Source organism: Schistocerca piceifrons, chromosome 1, assembly GCF_021461385.2.
Source record: "Schistocerca piceifrons isolate TAMUIC-IGC-003096 chromosome 1, iqSchPice1.1, whole genome shotgun sequence".
NCBI lineage: Eukaryota > Metazoa > Arthropoda > Insecta > Orthoptera > Acrididae > Schistocerca > Schistocerca piceifrons.
This window is the reverse complement of record NC_060138.1, coordinates 1,104,180,965-1,104,201,900: the sequence shown is the minus strand read 5'-3', so window position 1 is coordinate 1,104,201,900 and position 20,936 is coordinate 1,104,180,965. Positions and strand designations below refer to the sequence as shown.

The window sequence follows — 20,936 nt, the reverse complement described above, 5'->3', positions numbered from 1 at the left end:
TACTGTTGTGTGTAAAGTTCATAGAGTATTTGCATATACCTGCTTGTCTTTCAGTTCCTTCTTCATTTTACTGTATTTCTGCTTTTGCACATTGAGTTGTCCTTTTGTATTTCTGGGGCTAGATGATACTGTTGGCTGAATACTTGTTGTTGGCTGAACACTTTTTGTCAATGGCTTTCTGGCAGATAAAGGACGAGAATTTGTGCTGGGTGCTTTGCTCGTAGACTTGCTTTCTGTGGTTCGTTGGGCAGCTGTGTTTCGGGAGGAAGCTGCAATTCGTGGGGAAGCTGTACTTCGGGGGGAAGCTGCCTGGAAAAAGAAGACACAGATCATTTGTGTTTTTACAATGGTTGTCTCTTCAGTGGACGTGACATCATGATTTTAAACTATTAATACAATACAAAGTTCTAAAAAAATTGTTTTGATCAATTACAAGAGTAGAAAAAAAATGGTTCAAATGGCTCTGAGCACTATGGGACTCAACATCTGCAGTCATAAGTCCCCTAGAACTTAGAACTACTTAAACCTAACTAACCTAAGGACATCACACACATCCATGCCCGAGGCAGGATTCGAACCTGCGACCGTAGCAGTCACGCGGTTCCTGACTGAGCGCCTAGAACCGCTAGACCACCGCGGCCGGCCAAGAGTAGAAAGATACTGATCATTTCAATTTATACTGTTATTCATTAATAACTTGAAATTTAATATGTCTTTTTTTCTTGCACTTTAGCAAATTTTTTGACTACTAGAAAAAAAAATTTCAATGGAAATGCTGATCTTTAAGTACTGGGAATTGGTTTCTTTATAAGTTGTCAGAAGATCATCAAACATTTATATTCTTATATTTAAATTATATGCATTTGATTTTAAAGCAATGTACACAAATCAAAAAAAGTTTTGCATCACCCCAGTTCCCAGAACACCTGAAGATAGACATTGACTGTGGAAATTGTATCACAGACACAGTCCCTTTGATTGTTCAGAGACATCACTAAACCTGCCCAAAGATGTAAACAGCCATGCACGAGCAGCGCCTATTAGACGGAGAGGGGTTCGACAGCCAATCAGTTCCAGTCATTCCACCAGGAAGGAGGTACATGGCTTGAGTTGTCTGTAGTTCAACCATGCCTGGATGGTCAATACCGCGGTCGATCATGTCCACATTGTTACTTAGAGCCAGGAAGGGCTCTCAACAAGATAAGTATCTAGCTGTCTCAGAGTGTACCAAAGTGATGTTGTTCAGACATGGAGGAGATACAGAGAGACATGAACTGTTGATGACATGACTCACTCAGATCACCCAAGGGTTACTACTGCAGTGGATGATCCCTACCTACGGATTATGGCTCAGAGGAACCCTGACAGAAACGCCACCATGTTGAATAATGCTTTTCCTGCAGCCACAGGATGTCTTGTTGCAACTCAAACTGTGCGCAATAGGCTACATGATGCGCAACTTCAATCTCGACGTTCATGGTGAGGTCCATCTTTGCAACCACAACACCATGCAGCGCAGTACAGATGGGCCCAACAACACGCCGAATGGACTGCTCAGGATTGGCATCACGTTCTCTTCACCGATGAGTGTTGCGTGTGCCTTTAACCAGACAATCGTCAGAGACATGTTTGGAGGCAACCCAGTCATGCTGAACGCCTTAGACAGCAAGTGCAGCAAACGCCTTAGACAGCGACTGCAGCAAGGTGGAGGTTCCCTGTTGTTTTGGGGTGGCATTATGTGGGGCCGACGTACGCCATTGGTGGACATGGAAGGCGCTGTAATGACTGTACGATATGTGAATGCCATCCTCCGACCGATAGTGCAACCACATTGGCAACATATTAGCGAGGCATTCGTCTTCATGGACAACAATTCGCGCCCCCATCATGCACATCTAGTGAATGACTTCCTTCAGGATAACAACATTGTTCGACTAGAGTGGCCAGCTTGTCCTCCAGACCATGAACCCTATCGAACATGCCTGGGATAGATTGAAAAGGGCTATTTATGAACGACGTGACCCTCCAACCACTCTGAGGGGCCTATGCCGAATCACTGTTGAAGAGTGGTACAACCTGGACCAACAGTGCCTTGAGGGACAACCTGGACCAACAGTGCCTTGATGAACAAATGGATAGTATGCCACGACGAATACAGGCATGCATCAATGCAAAAGGATGTGCTACTGGGTATTAGAGGTACCGGTGTGTACAGCAATCTGGACCACCACCTCTGAAGGTCTCGCTGTATGTTGGTATAAGACACATATCTAAAAAAAAAAGGTGGTAACAACAGCAATGGGGGCTTATAAGCATTTTCCTTTCTACTGGTTCTGTCAGTGCCAAGTTAACATTTTGTAGATGCCTTACAAATGCCCCATGAGACACAGAGAGAAAGAGAGAGGGGGGGGGGGGGGGGGGGGGGGAGAGGGAAGCAGATTGCACATAGAGTTTTAAGTATAAACTTATATAAAAAGTATGTGATAGCTTGAGGTTAACTTACAAGACAGTTGTGTAAATGGCCAACATGTTGCCATACATTTTCCTGCAAAATTTTATTGTAATTGTAAAGAAGCTGACTCATTCTACATCATAGTTGTTGCGTGTCATGGGGAGGTTTACATTTGCAAATGCAAAAGAATGCATTCTGGGAAGAGTTGAACATTGTATTACTACCCCCCACAGTCTCACAAAACGACCACAAGAAAATTCAAGAAATTAAAGCTACTGCAGGAGTTTACCAATGATCATTCTTCCCACACATCACTCACAAATAGATCAGGGAAGGAGAAGACAAATAGTAACACCAAAAGTGCCCTCTGCCACACATTGATAGGGGGTTTGGGGAATGCTGATGCACGTCAACAAAAATACGAGGGCTGTTCAATAAAGAATGATGACAATTTTTTTTACTACTTTTTTTTTTTTTTTTTTTTTTTTTTTTTTTTTTTTTTTTTTTTTTTTTTTTTACTACATACCTTACTCATCCTCAAATTTGATGGTCCTTCTCAAAGTAGTCTCCCATGAATGCGATGTACTTGTCCCAGCATTTCTGCCAGTTTTCAAATACATGCTGGAATCCATTTTTTGAGAGGTCCTTCAAAATTGCCTCCGCAGCCTTCACCACTGATTCTGACAATTGATAATGCCTCATGCAAAGGCGTTTCTTCATGTTAGAGAATAGAAATAAGTCATATGGGACTAAATCTGGACTGTAGGGAGGGTGAGGGATGCACTTCACGTTGGTTTTTGCAGGATATTCAGCAGCAACATTGGCAATATCATGGTGCAGCATCCAGCCTGCTTCACAGAAATGTGGTCTTTTGTGCCTGATATGGACTTGCAATGTTTTCAGGACATCCCTGTAGTATTGTCCAGTTACTGATGTGTGTGCAGGTACAAGATGCTGATAAACCACTCCATGAATACCAAAGAGTGAGATGACCATAACTTTTCCAGCAGAAGCAATCATTTTTGTTTCTTGGGGGGTTTGGTGATTAAAAATATTTCCACACTGTCCTTCGCTGTTTGCTCTCAGGATCAAAATGGTGTAGCAAAGTTTCATCAGCAGTGATTACATTTGAAAGAAACTCCAGATCTTCCTCTAACAACTTTAACTGCATGCAGACCTGCATGCAAATGTGCTTTTGTAACAGTCTTGGAACCCATCGCACACAAACACGTGTCGTGTGTAATTTTTCTGTCACCAATATGTGGGTGGCACCCAATGAAACATTCAGTATTTCAGAAAGTGATCTTAAGGTAATCTGTCGATGCTCTCTCACAATGACAGCAGCAGTGTTGATGTTTTCTTCCATAACAGCAGTAACTGGAGCACCAGGTCCGCCTTCCTTTGAAACTGATTGTCTCCCCTCTTTAAATATTTGAAACACCTTCGAGCTGTGCTGTAGGGAAGAACAAACTTCCAGAAGCCTCCTGTAACATTGTATAGGCCTCAGCTGAAAATTTGTTCATATGAAAGCAGAATTTCAAGGCCGCATATTGTCCCTCACGTGTTACCTCCATTGCAGCAGTAGGCGATACTGAACATGTCTGCCTCTCACAGGCAGAAACCAGGAGTCCCAACAATGAAACTACTACGGCATGTTTGTTGCACATCAAGCTAACAGAACACCATAAGACTAAATTTTAGCGCAAGAAATTATGACCATAAAACAATTATGATCTTTCTTTATTGAACAGCTCTCGTAGTCAATTTTTGATAGTATAATAAAACTGGACAGATAAAAAAATCCCAGTGGCTCCTTCTGGCAGAAGGATTGAAGGGGAAGAACGAGCAATGAAGGAAAAGGACTGCTGTGGTTTAGGAAATGAGGAGAGTTACAGTAAAGTCACCCAGAACCCTGAGCAAGATGAATCTTTCCTTTTCATCCCATCTTCCTTTTTATCCCATCTGATAAGTCGTCCCAGATCCACGGTTATGGGTAATCTTCCCCATTTCCTACACCTTGAGAGTCTTTTACCTTCATCCCTGTTCCCCTTCAGCCCTTCTGCCATTATAAGGAGCCACTGGCTCCCTAAGCTTGCATATTTCTTTAATTTTTATATGTCTCATCTCCTGCCACTGCTTGATGAGTAGATATTTTATTCATCCAATTATATTATGCAGAATAGACGTAGACAGTGAAGGCTGACTCAAGGAACATGCAAATAACTAAACTAAATTAAACCAATAATTTTCGACCACCTATTGAATTTTTAAAATCTTTTTAAATTTTAGTACATTACATAACACAAGAAGGTTTCGTTGAAGAAATCTTGCTTTATAATCTGAACTAACCTGCATCTTATCGTTTCCTTACTTCAATTCATCCCATGTAAATTTGTGCACTACACAGCAGAGATCTTTCAAATCTTCAGGACAGTGTCTTCTGTTCTACCAATCTTCATTGATTCATACATATTGTAACATTGCACAAGCACAGTATTAGCATTCGCACCAAGCAACTTTTAATTTGCTTACATGTGTAGGAAAATACACACACACTGAATGACGTTGTAATAGATACCACACATGAAATCACGGGATGCATTAATGCACAGTCTAATAGTGAAGTTTTGCACTGTTACGAAAACACTGAAGTGCCCAAGAGCCCGGCATATCAGTTTATATAAAGCTGTTAAGCTGTTTGCATACAGCGCAGATGTCCATGTCTTCATCGGAAAGGTTTGACACCTGGAATAGGGGTTGTGCCACCACAGGAAAAAACAGTGTAAAACAGAGTCAGTGTAAGCAGGCGTGGTGTCCATTCCCTCATGAGAGACCGTGAGAGAGCACTGGTGATGGAGATGTAGTATCCATGTCCACATCTGGGCAGGTGCTCGGCAATTAAGGTAGCAGAAAAGATACAGGTGGTGGCTGAGACAGGGTCCACATAAATGGAGGCAGCCCGCCACTAATTACTCCATCTGGAGGCAGCAGCACCAATAATGAAGACGGCGCAGGAGCCGATGGGGGCACAGACCATGCTGCAGAGGCTGGCACAGAGAGTGCACGCAGCCACAGGGGCGGCAGGGTCTCTAGCACATGGTCAGACAGGTGGTTGAAGCTGGTCATAGTGTCCGGACACCAAGCCATCGGAGGTGCACATGACGCAGAGACGGCAGCCTCAGCAGTAATGGATGACCACCGGTATCCACTTAGGCACTGGCCAAACCTGTAGGCCCAGACAGCAGAGCCCAGATGGAACAGCTGTCAGGCAGGTGCTAGCAAGCAGCCAGACATTGGTCAGAGCAGATGCAGCAGCATATGGGGCTGGTGGCCATGAAGCAGCTCCACGGGCCTATGGTCACCAAATGGATTGAAGCTATTGAGGGTGTCCCCAGGAGAAAATTGTGTGATGCAGTTTTTTGTCTGAGTTTTGAAAGTACTGACCAACCGCTCCACACCTCACCATTTGACTGAATATGAAATTGAGGGGCCATAACATGACGAATGTCACTCTTTGTACAAAAACCTTCAAAATCCTGAGACACAGATTGTGGGCTATTACCCGTCACAAGCATATAAGGTAATCCTTCCATGGAAAAAATATTTGTGAGAGCTGAGACCATAGGCAATGTAGTTGTGGATGGGGAACAAACCACATAAGTGTCAACTACAACAAGCCAAACGAAGTTAAGAAAGGAGCCCACAAAATCAGCATGAATACACTCCCAGGGGTGCTGGGACGAGAGGAGGACGGCCAAAGACGCTGACACACGTCATCACAGAGGGCACAACAAGTACTGTGCTATATGCATACAGCTTAATATAAACCAGCATGCCAGCTCTCGGCTGCTCCAATATTTTCATGGATGTCGAACACTTCATTGTTAAACTGTGGTAACTATCACAATGTCATTCAGTGTGTGTGTATTTTCCTATATGTGTAAGCAAATTAAAAGTTGCTTTGTGCAAATTCTAATATTGTGTTTGTGGGGAAAGAGGCGCCCTTGGTGCTACCTGATAGGTGGCGCACTGCAGGCAGGCTGATACAACACACGTGATCTCATTGTCAATACCTGACCTAATAAGTGGCGGTAGTCCACAATAAACACCCCAATGGTCAAGCTGAAGAAGGCGCATGGTGTTCTGTCACAATGCAAATGAGTTCACAATCCTGGGCATTGACTCTCCAGTAGCCAACATTAATGCACCATCAAGAACTGAGAGGCAGTGGCAGAAAGCATAATAATTATGCCAAGGATCCAACGCTCGGTTTGGTGGTTTACCTGGCCAGCTGTTGTGGACAAATTGAACAACCTGACCTAAGACAGGATAGGCAGCGACAGCCTCGAAAATCCAAGAGATGGCAAATGGAAAACCATCCACAGTGTTCTGGGCTTTGCCATTTAAATGGAACACCAACAATTCATCATGATCAAATGCTGGATTAGTGCCAATCAGCAATCAAGAAAGATGGGATAAAGTGAGTCTTGTAGTTACAGTGCAACAAAAACAGAGCCCAATGTTGCAGGCGAAGGGCCATTTTGTCCGGAAGGGATGCTTAAGAATGGAAAAGAGCAACCAGAGGTTTATGATCAGTAATCAAATGAAATTTAGAACCATAGAGGAAAACAAACTTTTTGAGTGAACACACAATAGTAAAGGCTTCTTTTTCTATCTGTGAGTAGCGGTATTGGGCCTGGTTCAGGGTTTTGGAAACATATGCAATACCACATTTGGAACTGCCCATTTATTAGTAAATGAGAACAGTGCCAAGGCCATACTGGGAAGCATTTGTGTCCAGCAGAAGATGCTGGTCTGACAGGAAGGTAACCGAGCAAGATGAGAAGTGTAATTTTGACTTCAACAGGGTAAAAGCTTGCTCGCAGGTGAGTGACCATTGAAAAGGAATACCTTTACATAAGAGAGAGTATGTATGGGCTGAGCCTCTGTGGCCACGAGAAATTATGGTAGTATACAAATTTTCCAAGAAAGACTTGCAATTCCTTCACATTGGTAGAACGCAGCAAAGCCATAATGGCATCCACATGCTGGATAAAGGCTTGACGCCAGCATGTGAGACTTTAAACCCGAGGCAGATGATAGACAGCTGAAAAAATTGCAATTTATCCAAGTTATATTTCAACCCAGAGGCCTGCAGCAATGTGAGCAAGGTATGAAGACTCTGCAAGTGTTCATCTGTAGAGGAACTGGAGACTACAATATCATCAAGGTAGTTAATGCACCCCAGCATGGAGGCTGTGAGTTGCTCCAAAAATTGTTGGGAAATAGCAGAGGTGCTAGCTGCGATGAATGGCAGGCGTTGGTATTAGTATAACCCGCAGGGGGTATTCACTACGAGGGTATGTTTGGAATCATTATCCAGAGGCAGTTGCAAGTAGGCTTCAGACAAGTCTATTTTGAGAAAAACTTTGGCTCCCATAAATGTGAGCTTAGAGTTTATCCTGATGCGTAAGGGATGGGTATCAATAACAGACTGTGAATTTACAGACTTTTTAAAATCATCACAGAGTCAAAGGTTGCCATTAGGTTTTGTGACAATGATCAGTGGAGCAGACCATTCACTTGATGTTATAGGCCTGACAACACCCAAGGACATTAAATTGACTGAGTTCCATTTTGACTCGTTGCCATAAAGCAATGGGAATTTGGCAAGCATGAAGAAAATGGAGGCACACGAATAGTTTCATTGTGATGTGAGCCTTTAAATTGATAGCTCACCCTGAACCGTCCGAAAACAGTGAGGAAAATTCCGAACTTAGCATGCCCAGTTGTTGGAACAGAACTTGATCCGAAACCACATGCACCTTGTCAGAAATAGAGAATCCAAAATTTTGAAGGCACCTAACCCAAATAAGTTGTCAGTGTTGGCATTGTCTAACACTAGAAAGGTAAGGCCAAACAACTACTTTATATGATATGGGAGTAGAAAACTGTCCCAGTATGGGTGTTTATTGTTTGTTGTAACTCACCAATCGACAAGAGACAGGGGACAATGCTGGTGATCCAAGGCCCACATAGGGTTGAGAATTTAACGAAGTCAGAGCTGCACTTGTGTCCACTTACATTTTTAACATCTTATCCATAGCGAGTACTTCAGTGTAAAGTTTTTCTGGGGCTACCATCACTTGGAAACACTGAACATTTGTGTTCAAGTCTGGTGAAGGAGGTTGAGAGTAGCACACATACGCAATACGTTCCTTCTTCCCTTTTTTATTTATTTATTTATTATTTTTTTACAATGGTTGTACATCACCCAACGCTTTGGGCATGTGGCCTGCTCTTGTTGAACAAAGCAATAAGTACATGACAGGAGAGGAGGAAATGACTTCTGTTGTAACACTGACTGCTGTTGCTCCTTAGTGCAGCACTGCCCCACGCAATGTGGAGACCATGACTGAACAGTTGCAATGTCATCCCCCGCCTGAGAGCTAATCAACAGTGGCTGAGGAGAAGATGCAATGGTGGCTACTTCACACCAAGCTTCTGCCTGATTTCCTGCTTCCCTAGATACTCAAAAGACTAAACAATGTTCAAAACCTCTTTGAGAGAGGGATTTCCACATTGTAAAGCACATTGACAAAGTTCTCTATCAGGGGCCAGCTATATTACAGCATCACAAACTATCAGATCAGCATATGAGTCCTGCAGAGATTCAGTAACAAACTGCCAACAACAGCTAATCCCATGAAGTTCTGCTGTCCAAGCTCTATATGACTGTTTGAGCCACTTTTCACAAAGTAGAACTCAACGTGCGCAGCAATAACATAAGTACATTTGCAATGATAATTAGAGGGTAATTGACACATTTCATCAAATGATAGGCTGGTAGGTTCCTGCAGAGGAGCTAACTGACGTAAAAGATGATAAACGTGAGGAGAAATTCAGACAGAAAGAACGTCATACACATATTGGGGTGGTGACACTAAAAGCTTGGAAATGTTGCTAAAGGCATTTTTCATATGCGTCCCAATCATCCACAGTATCATCATACGGAGGAAATGGTGCATCAATGGTGGTGAACCCTGGGGTGTCAACGATGCTGCCTAATTGTTTAGTGCCGCAAAAAGAGACTGCTACTGGTTGGTGAGAGCTCACTACTGTTCAACAGGAGACATAAGAACTTCTTCCACTGACATGTTGGCCATGGCAAACCAAGAAACGAAACACATGGATTAGAATACCGCACTTGTCACCAAAAGTGTTGCAACATAGCACAAACACAATATTACAATTCCTAACAATTGGATTTTAATTCACTTATGCATGAAGGAAAATACAAACACACTGAATGATGATGTAATACGTACCACGCACAAAATCATGGGTTGCATTAATGCACAGTCTAACAGTGAAGTGTTCCACAGCCACGAAAACAGTGGAGCACGCAACGGCCTGGTGCACCAGAATGTGTACAACTGTCTTTACATGGTACAGTAGCCTTTTTAAGCTGGCCGCAGAGGCACATGCTGTTTATGTGCAAGTTTATGTGCACTCACTGTATAAGGCTACAAAAGTACAGTGGAACCTCACTTAACAAGAACCTCCCATAAGGCACAATTTGTATAATGAGCAAAACAAATTGTAAAAAATTACCTCGCTTAGCAAGTGATGTTTCGCATAACAAGTGAATGATTTAGTGTGACATCACCAGGCATTTGCACGCTGCGGAGGAAACATTCAACAATAGACAACCTTTCAAAGTTGGCAGCAGCATGTGATCAATGTCTGTAGTATGTACTGCAGTCTGGGTTTACTATCTTAGTGTAGCTTGTGATCACACATTTTTTTAAACTTGTGTTCAAACAGCATTTTTTTTGTGTGCAAATTTTAATAACCCTTCATAAAAATATCTCCAAAGATAAAGCCACAAGAAGACAGCCATAAGAGAAAGAAAATGACCTTAGAAATGAAATGTAAAATCACTGAAAAACGTGAACATGGTGTGAGCGTTGCTGATTTAGCATGCACATACTATCAGTTTGCACTGTCCTCGCAAACAAGGACAAGATGAAGGAGACAGACACTTCAAAGGGAGTGACAAGAGCATCTAAACAACAGTTTCATATTCTGGATGATATCGTGAGGTTGCTCCTTATGTGGATCACTGAAAAGCAATTGCAAGTTTACGCTATTAACAAGAAAATCTTTTATGAGAAGACAAGAATGATTTTCACTGACCTCATTACCAAGATTCCAGAATCATCAGTGGCTGAAGAAGTGCTTAAGGGAAGCTGTGGGTGGTTCGAGAAGTTTAAGAGAAGAACTGGCATAAACAGTATTGTGAGGCGCAGTGAAGCAGCCAGCTCCAACATCAAAGCCAGCGGAGAACTTCAGCAACAACTTCAAGATGTTCATAGATTCTGAGAATTATTTGCCCCACAGGTTTTTAATTGTAAATAGATGGATGTATTCTGAAAAAAGAAGCCGAAGCATACCTTTATAACAGTGGAGGAGAATGAATTGCCCAGTCACAAGCCAATGAAAGATCATCTCATACTGTTATTCTGTGCAAATGCAGGTGGCTAGGTGAAAATTAAACCACTGTTTGTTTACCATTCAGAAACTCCATGTGCCCTCAAGATGTGTAAAGACCAGAGGAGCAGGTTACATGTGATGTGGAGGTCCAACAACAATCTTTTTTGTGATTGGATCAATTGAGTGTTTGGTTCTTTGGTGAAAAAATATTTGCTTGAGATGAAACTGCCACTCCAGGTCTTGCTTACCATGGATAATGCTCCTGCCCATTCTCCAGGCCTACAATTTCAATTCATCAAGATCCAGTTTCTGCCGGCCAACACCACTTCCTTACTCCAGCCTACAAACCAACAGATTATTTCTAACTTTAAGAAGCTCTACTCTGAAGCACTCTTTGAGAATTGCTTTGTGAGTTGACTGAAGCAATCAGTCTCACTCTCAGAGAGTTTTGGAAATATCAGTTCAACTTCGTTTCATGCATCAAGATGATCAAAAAGGCATGAGAAGGAATTGCAAAGAGAACTCTCACTTCTGCTTGGAAGAAGCTTTGGCCGAAGTGCATTGTCAAATGTGACTCTGAGGCATTTGATTCAATACCTGCGGAGCGTGTAATCAATGAGATTGTGTCTTTGACCAAGAGCATGGGAGTAGAAGTGGACAACAACGATATCAATGAGCTTGTGGAAGATCACGAGCAATAAATGACAATAGAATGAAATTTTCACTCTACAGCGGAGTGTGTGGTGATATGAAACTTCCTGGCAAATTCCGCCAGTACCTCATCTCCTACCTTCCAAACTCCACAGAGGCTCTCCTGTGAACCTTGCAGAACTAGCACCACTGGAAGAAAGGATATTGCGGAGACATGGCTTAGCCACAGCCTGGTGGATGTTTCTAGAATGAAATTTTCACTCTACAGCGGAGTGTGCGCTGATATGAAACTTCCTGGCAGATTAAAACTGTGTGCCAGACCGAGACTCGAACTCGGGACCATTGCCTTTCGCAGGCAAGTGCTCTACCGACTGAGCTACCCAAGCATGACTCACGCCCCGTCCTCACAGCTTTAATTCCACCAGTACCTTGTCTCCTATCTTCCAAATTCCACAGAGGCTCTCCTGCGAACCTTGCAGAACTAGCACCCCTGGAAGAAATGATATTGCGGAGACATGGCTTAGCAAGGTTCGCACGAGAGCCTCTGCAGAGTTTGGAAGGTAGGAGATGAGGTACTGGCGGAATTAAAGCTGTGAGGACGGGGTGTGAGTCGTGCTTGGGTAGCTCAGTCGGTAGAGCACCTGCCCGCGAAGGCAAAGGTCCCGAGTTCGAGTCTTGGTCCGGCACACAGTTTTAATCCGCCAGGAAGTTTCATATCAGCGCACATTCCGCTGTAGAGTGAAAATTTCATTCTAGAAACACCCCCCACACTGTGGCTATGCCATGTCTCCGCAATATCCTTTCTTCCAGGGGTGCTAGTTCTGCAAGGTTCGCAGGAGAGCCTCTGTGGAGTTTGGAAGGTAGAAGACGAGGTACTGGCGGAATTAAAGCTGTGAGGATGGGGCGTGAGTCACGCTGGGGTAGCTCAGTCAGTAGAGCACATGCCCGCGTAAGGCAAAGGTCCCGAGTTCGAGTCTCGGTCCGGCACACAGTTTTAATCCACCAGGAAGTTTCAAGAAATGACCATATACATCTACACTTACAAGGATACTCTGAAAATCACATTTAAGTGCATGGCAGAGAGTTCATCGAACCACCTTCACAATTCTCTATTATTCCAATCTCATATAGAGCCCGGAAAGAATGAACACCTGTATCTTTCTGTATGAGCTCTGATTTCCCTTATTTTATCACAGAGATCATTTCTCCCTATGTAGGTCAGTGTCAACAAAATATTTTTGCATTAAGAGGATAAAGTTGGTGATTGGAATTTCATGAAAAGATTACGCCGCAATGAAAAATGCCTTTGTTTTAATAATGTCCACCCAAAACTCTGCATCATTTCAGTGACACTCTCTCCCCTATTTCACAATAACACAAAATGTGCTGCCTTTCTTTGAACTTGTTCAATGTACTCCGACAATCCTCTCTGGTATGGATCCCACACCGTGCAGCAGTTTTCTAAAAGCTGCACAAATATTCACTCAGATCTTGATAAGATATGAATGTGGTGCAAAATTGGCAGCTTGCTTTAGATGTTCAAAGATGTAAAATTGTGCACTTCAGAAAATGAAAAAAAATGTAATATCCTTTGATTCCAGTATCAATGAGTCACAGTTGGATCAATCAACTCATACAAATACCTGGGTGTAACACTTTGTAGGGATATGAAATAGACCAACCAAATAGCCAGTCATTAAAGGAGGTGGCAGGCTTCAGCTTATCAGTAGAATACTAGGGAAATGCAGTTGGTCTACAAAGGAGATTGCTTACAAACCATACGTGGGACCCGTCCTAGAATACTGCAAGAGGTATGGATTGTACAAGGAGAATGACTAAAGCAGGTGGCAGACTTCGGCTTTATTACAGTACTAGTGAGATGCGATCAGTCTACAAAGCAAAAAAATTTGGAAATTTGTGATAAGTTCAAAGGTTCCTAAGCTTACACACTACTTAATCTAACTTAAACTAACTTATGCTAAGGACAACACACACACATCCATGTCCAAGGGAGGACTTGAACCTCCAACGAGGGGAGCCGTGTGAACCATGACAAGGCACCTCACACTGCGCGGCTACCACATGCAGTTCTCCAAAGGAGATTACTTACAAACCAATTTACAAAGTAAATTAATAAGTTACTGAAGATTTTTTTTTTTTAATATAGAGTTTTCAAAGTCTGCTGCATTCACACACCATCAACCATTAATGGTTCTGCTCAGTTTATGGGCAGTTTTGTACCCTGTGTGATGAAACAGTAATATGAACCTCTCTCTAATTTGTTCATTTTCCTTACTTTAAAGAGGGGTGACTTTTGTACTATAAGATTTTAGCCACTATTGCATGACTTGTATTCACAATCTGAGCTGTGGTTACAGTCAATTAACAAATTCTCAACAGAGACGCTATTTATAATTTTGGATAAACTTTGTATGGCTACTGCTGGTAACTGCATTGTTTTGGACACTACTAACAATAGTTACGCAACTGTTAATATAACTTTCTTCTGCAAGCAGGCTCAAAAAATTTGTTTAATAAACAAAAGATAAATATTATTTATAATTATCTATGCAAAAACATAAAACTGTATTAAAATGGTAATTGCATGATAATTACAACTCACAGGTTTGACATTGATGCTGTCACGTGGTAATGAAGGTGCAGGAACTTTCTCCGTTTTCTCATCTTTCACATCCAAATTTTGTTTAGTGGAAAGCTTAGAAGCAGTCTGTGGCCTCTCTAAAAACAGAAAATAACAATTGTTCCATGTGAGGTGAATACAGAAGGAAATGTTCTCTAATTCACAGCCCATTTGTGAAACTAATATAAATGCCGCATTTCCTTTAATACTTTAGATGTCCTTAAATGTGCAATACATGTGTTTGAATATTGTCTGCTTAGTAGCATGGAAAATAAAGATAAGTAAAAGCACAGGAATTTACAAACTTAATATGCAGTCAATATGACCATAATTAAAAACAGAACACAAGCTTGCATAACTTAATCATAGCTAACACTTGGTTCAAGAATCATAAAAGAAGGTTGTATACATGGAAGAATCCCGGAGATACTAAAAGATATCAGACAGATTATATAATGGTAAGACAGAGATTTCGGAACCAGGTTTTAAATTGTAAGACATTTCCAGGGGCAGATGTGGACTCTGACCACAATCTATTGGTTTTGATCTGTAGATTAAAACTGAAGAAACTGCAAAAAGGTGGGAATTTAAGGAGATGGGACCTGAATAAACTGACTAAACCAGAGGTTGTACAGAGTTTCAGGGAGAACATAAGGGAACAATTGACAGCAATGGGGGAAAGAAGTACAGTAGAAGAAGAATGGGTAGCTCTGAGGGATGAAGTAGTGAAGGTAGCAGAGGATCAAGTAGGTAAAAAGACGAGAGCTAGTAGAAATCCATGGGTAACAGAAGAAATATTGAATTTAATTGATGAAAGGAGAAAATATAAAAATGCAGTAAATGAAGCAGGCAAAAAGGAATACAAACGTCTCAAAAATGAGATCGACAGGAAGTGCAAAATGGCTAAGCAGGGATGGCTAGAGGACAAATGTAAGGATGTAGAGGCTTATCTCACTAGGGTTAAGATAGATATTGCCTACAGGAAAATTAAAGAGACCTTTGGAGAAAAGAGAACCACTTGTATGAATATCAAGAGTTCAGATGGAAACCCAGTTCTAAGCAAAGAAGGGAAAGCACAAAGGTGGAAGGAGTATATAGAGGGTGATGTACTTGAGGACAATATTATGGAAATGAAAGAGAATGTAGATCAGGGCCGGCCAGAAATTCTGCACGCGTGCGGTGCTGCTGCACATGTGCAACTTCCGGGTTACAGCGTGCACGCCGCAGCCGTCAGCGTTCATGTAGTGCATGTTTCTACCCACAAATGTCGCTTTATACGTTTGCTTGGATACTCTGTACCGGCGCATTCTAGTGCTCTTTCCACAGTTTGCAAGCCAACCATGGGAAGGTATTTCTCGTATTAAACATTTAAAATACTGTCACACTCATTGAGACGTCTACTTTTATGTTAACAGTTTAACCCAGTAAGACAAGTAATACAGTTAACAACCGTGCGTTTTTATTAAGGTAGCTTGACTGGCGGCACGTAAATACGAGTAATGTTTTTGATCTAGTATTTAAGAAAGAGAGTACTTAGCGACTTCCAACGAACCTTATTCATGATTTCAAATAACATTAAACTTATGCAAGGTTTCCTATAACTAATTCTCGGTGCCCTCAGTTACACCCACATAATTTCTGTCTCACTGACCTCTCGATGATCACCTGTTATTTCAATACCATTATTGCTACATCTTTCATCAACTCCGTCTGAAATCTGCATAATAACCGACAATTAGATGAATGTTACGTTTTATTGGCTTCAGCTGAGCGTAGCCCTTCACACATTAAAAAAAAAAAAAAAAAAAAAAAAAAAAAACCCTAAATGTAAGTACACATGAGAACAAACGGTTTAATGACCAACTTTCCAGATAATAATGTAACATGGAGCAGAGCAGAATGAGGCACTAATGCACAGTTAGTATACAATAATTTTTAATTATGAAAGGAATAAATCCAAACACGTTTATCACTGGTCATGAGAAATGATAATCGAGTTGATGTGTCTCATCCATTTTCTTAAGGACATTTAATTTTGCTTGCCATTCTTCACTCTTGAGTACACTACACTCATCTTCGTGATATGTATTGTAGTGTCTTTCAATTGAAAACTTATACTGGCCGCCTATTATTCGGCGACATAGCAAACACTGTGAGTTTTCACCAATGGCTACAAAAAAGAATTGCAGTTCCTAGTCATTTTTAAACGACTGAGAACATAGATCTCCTGTCCTTTGCTTTTTCACAGTACCTGAGTACTTCTCTGTTAAGGTTATGGTTACCAGGGGTAAACGAGACTGGGTATGTTGCGCTCTTGCTTGTACCACATAAACAGGAAAGTGGAGCCACCGCCGTTCATTTAGGACACATGTCTAATAACAGATGTCGCTGCCGCACACGTGCGCACATGTGCAGCACTTCCGCACGTCTGCACACTGTGCAGTGTTTGGCTGGCCCTGATGTAGATGAAGATGAAATGGGAGATACGATACTGCGTGAAGAGTTTGACAGAGCACTGAAAGACCTGAGCTGAAACAAGGCCCCGGGAGCAGACAACATTCCATTAGAACTACTGACGGGCTTGGGAGAGCCAGTCCTGACAAAACTCTAACATCTGGTGAGCAAGATGTATGAGACAGGCGAAATACCCTCAGACTTCAAGAAGAATATAATAATTCCAATCCCAAAGAAAGCAGGTGTTGACAGATGTGAAAATTACCAAACTATCAGTTTAATAAGTCACAGCTGCCAAATACTAACACGAATTCTTTACAGACGAATAGAAAAACTTGTAGAAGCCGACCTCGGGGAAGATCAGTTTGGATTCCATAGAAATATTGGAACAAGTGAGGCAGTACTGACCTTACGACTTATCTTAGAAGAAAGATTAAGGAAAGGCAAACCTACGTTTCTAGCATTTATAGACTTAGAGAAAGATTTTGACAATGTAAGAGTCGAAAGGCATGAAGAGGTAGTAGTGGTTGGGAAGGGAGTGAGACAGGGTTGTAGCCTCTCCCCAATGTTATTCAGTCTGTATATTGAGCAAGCAGTAAAGGAAACAAAAGAAAAATTCAGAGTAGGTATTAAAATCCATGGAGAAGAAATAAAAACTTTGAGGTTCACCGATGATATTGTAATTCTGTCAGAAACAGCACAGGACTTGAAAGAGCAGCTGAACAGAAGGACAGTATCTTGAAAGGAGGATATAAGATGAACATCAACAGAAGCAAAATGAGGATAATGGAATGTAGTCGAATTAAGTCGGGTGATGCTGAGGGAATTAGATTAGGAAATGAGACACTTAAAGTAGTAAATGAGTTTTGCTATTTGGGGCGCAAAATAACTGATGATGGTCGAAGTAGAGATGATATAAAATGTAGACTGGCAATGGCAAGGAAAGCGTTTCTGAAGAAGAGAAAATTGTTAACATCGAGTATAGATTTAAGTGTCAGGTAGTCGTTTCTGAAAGTATTTGTATGGAGTGTAGCCATGTATGGAAGTGAAACATGGATGATAAATAGTTTGGACAAGAATAGAATAGAAGCTTTCAAAGTGTGGTGCTACATAAGAATGCTGAAGATTAGATGGGTAGATCACATAACTAATGAGGAGGTATTGAATAGAATTGGGGAGAAGAGGAGTTTGTGGCACAACTTGACCAGAAGAAGGGACCGGTTGGTAGGACATGTTTTGAGGCATCAAGGGATCACAAATTTAGCATTGGAGGGCAGCGTGGAGGGCAAAAATCATAGAGGGAGACCAAGAGATGAATACCCTAAGCAGATTCAGAAGGATGTAGGTTGCAGTAGGTACTGGGAGATGAAGAAACGTGCACAGGATAGGGTAGCACGGAGAGCTGTATCAAACCAGTCTCAGGACTGAAGACCACAACAACAACAACAACAACAACAACACAAGCTTAAATTTGACAAGGAAGAGAGAGGAAATCAGGAATCATCTTATTTAAGAAGCCCTCTTGGAATTCACCCAAAGCTACTTCACAAAATGACAGAGATGCTAACTTAGGGATAACGTCTTGACTGAACAGTCAATCACTGTGTTAGATATGTGCAGTATGATTGGTTATTCAGTCAAGAAGATCATTTCTGTATGTCTTCAACTCTCTCTAGTTCAAACCTGAGATGCACACTACTTCAACAACAGAATGAGTTGTTATCAGGCGCACTTATAGTCTGATGACAGTAGGCTGGTGCAGAAAATACTTAATAACTGCAACAGCTGTTGGCTGGTCAGGCATTCCACACTTGGTCTCAGCACTGCACTTGGCTCACTATCATCATTGTCTAGCATACTTGGTCTATCTCATTGTTTGGCCTTTGCTCTTCCACTACCTTTATGTGGTCTATGTATCTGTTGTTCCTTAAGTAGATCAAAAGCAGGAGCCCAGGCTTTACTGAGGTAGTGCCTGAGTCACAGTTAATAACGTTTTCTGTGATTTATTTTCAGTGGAGTTTGTCATGATGGATTCCAGAAAGTTAGAGGTCTGTTTCATTACCTTCGTTTGGTTAAAATCCAGGGAATATTCCATTTTCAAGCAAATTTTTTTTTTTTTAGGGCGCACAACTTCAACGGGCATTAGCGCCCAGACTACGTTAGGAACGCACCGCGAGTCACAAGTTTAAGACAGCAACGAAACGGAAAACACGATAAAAGACAGACTGACAGGCATAGGATTAAAAAAAGAAAACAGCATAATCAAATGTCCTTTGAGAGGGTTGTCAAATTGATAAAATGAAGAATGCGAGCAGCTGCTCGTGGGTCATCTGCTAAAATGGCTTCTACAGTACATGGCAGGCCAAGATCAAGACGCAGGGTGTTAAAATCCGGACAGGGCGTTAAAATGTGGCAGACCGTCAGCAATTGCCCACATGGGCAGAACGGCGCCGGCGCAACCGTCAGCAGATGGCGATGGCTGAACCGGCAGTGTCCAATTCGTAACCGGGCCAAAACTACCTCCTCCCGCCGAGAAGGGCGTGAGGAGGACGTCCAAGCCACGGGAAGAGGTTTCAAGGCCCGAAGCTCGTTGTCTGTAAGTGCAGCCCAATCGGCATGCCACAGCGATAAAATGCACCGACAAATGACCCTGCTACAATCTGACGAAGGGGCACAACAAGAAGCTGTCCGAGGATGGAGGACCGCAGCCTTGGCCGCGGCATCTGCTGCTTCGTTCCCAGGGATACCAACATGGCCAGGAACCCACATAAAGCTAACCGGAGAACCGACGTCCACCAGCTGCTGAAGAGAGCATTGGATCCGGTGCACAAAAGGGTGAACCGGGTACGGATTACTGAGGCTCTGGATGGCGCTCAGGGAATCGGAGCAGATGACATATGCAGAATGTCGGTGGCGGCAGATGTAAAGAACAGCCTGGTAGAGGGCAAAGAGCTCAGCTGTGAAGACCGAACAATGGCCATGGAGCCGGTATTTGAAACTTTGTGCCCCGACAATAAAAGAACACCCGACCCCGTCATTGGTCTTAGAGCCATCTGTATAAATGAAGGTCATATTAATGAACTTCGAACGAAGTTCGACAAAACAGGAGTGGTAGACTGAACCGGGGGTAACCTCCTTCGGGAGCGAGCAGAGGTCAAGGTGGACGCGAACCTGAGCCTGGAGCCAAGGTGGCGTGTGGCTCTCGCCCACTCGAAAGGTTGCAGGGAGTGAAAAATTAAGGTGTTGAAGGAGGCGACGAAAGCGAACTCCAGTGGGTAGCAGGGCAGAGACATACAACCCATATTGACTGTCGAGAGAGTCATCAAAAAAGGAACGATAAGACAGGTGGTCGGGCATTGCCAGTAGCCGACAGGCATACCGACAAAGCAGTATATCGCGCCGGTAGGTGAGTGGCAACTCACCAGCGTCAGCATGAAGACTCTCGACGGGACTAGTATAAAACGCTCCGATCCCAAGTCGTAAACCCCGATGTTGTATGGAGTTGAGGCGGCGTAAGATGGATGGCTGTGCAGAGGAGTATATGAAGCTCCCATAATCCAGCTTGGAGCGGACGATCGACCGATATAGGCGAAGTAGGACGGTTCGATCCGCTCCCCACGACATACCACTGAGAACACGGAGGACATTTAGAGAACGGGTACAACGAGCAGCCAAATATGACACATGTGGAGACCAACTAAGTTTCCTGTCAAATGTAAGACCTAAAAATTTTGTTGTCTCCACGAATGGGAGAGCAACGGGCACCGAGTCGTAAGGACGGTGGGAGAAACTCTTTGTAGCGCCAAAAGTTAATACAGACCGTCTTCTCGGCAGAAAAACGGAAGCCATTGGCGACACTCCAGGAGTAAAGATGGTAAAAGAGAACGCTGAAGACAGCGCTCCAGGAAACACGTACGCTGCGCGCTGCAATAGATGGTAAAATCGTCCACGAAAAGGGAGCCCGATACATCAGCTGGGAGGCAATCCATTATTGGATTGATCGCTATGGCGAAGAGAGCGACGCTCAAAACTGAGCCCTGTGGCACCCCATTCTCCTGGCGAAAGGTGTCTGACAGGACAGAACCCACACGTACCCTGAACTGTCGATCCATTAAAAAGGAAGGAATAAAAAGAGGGAGGCGACCGCGAAGGCCCCATGTATGCATGGTGCGGAGAATGCCCGCCCTCCAACAGGTGTCGTAAGCCTTCTCCAAATCAAAGAACACAGCCGTGGTTGGGCGC

General features: G+C 42.8%; 1 protein-coding gene across 1 annotated transcript in view; it reads right to left on the bottom strand.

Annotated features, from left to right (window-relative positions):
- LOC124777936 (intracellular protein transport protein USO1-like) overlaps positions 1-20,936 on the bottom strand; it is a 198,312-nt gene that overhangs the window by 160,328 nt on the left and 17,048 nt on the right. The window contains exons 2-3 of the mRNA XM_047253491.1: positions 14,223-14,338; positions 40-309 (exon numbers count right to left, since the gene is read on the bottom strand). Of these exons, the coding sequence (XP_047109447.1) occupies positions 40-309; positions 14,223-14,338 (386 nt within the window). The remainder of the gene's footprint in view (positions 1-39; positions 310-14,222; positions 14,339-20,936) is intronic.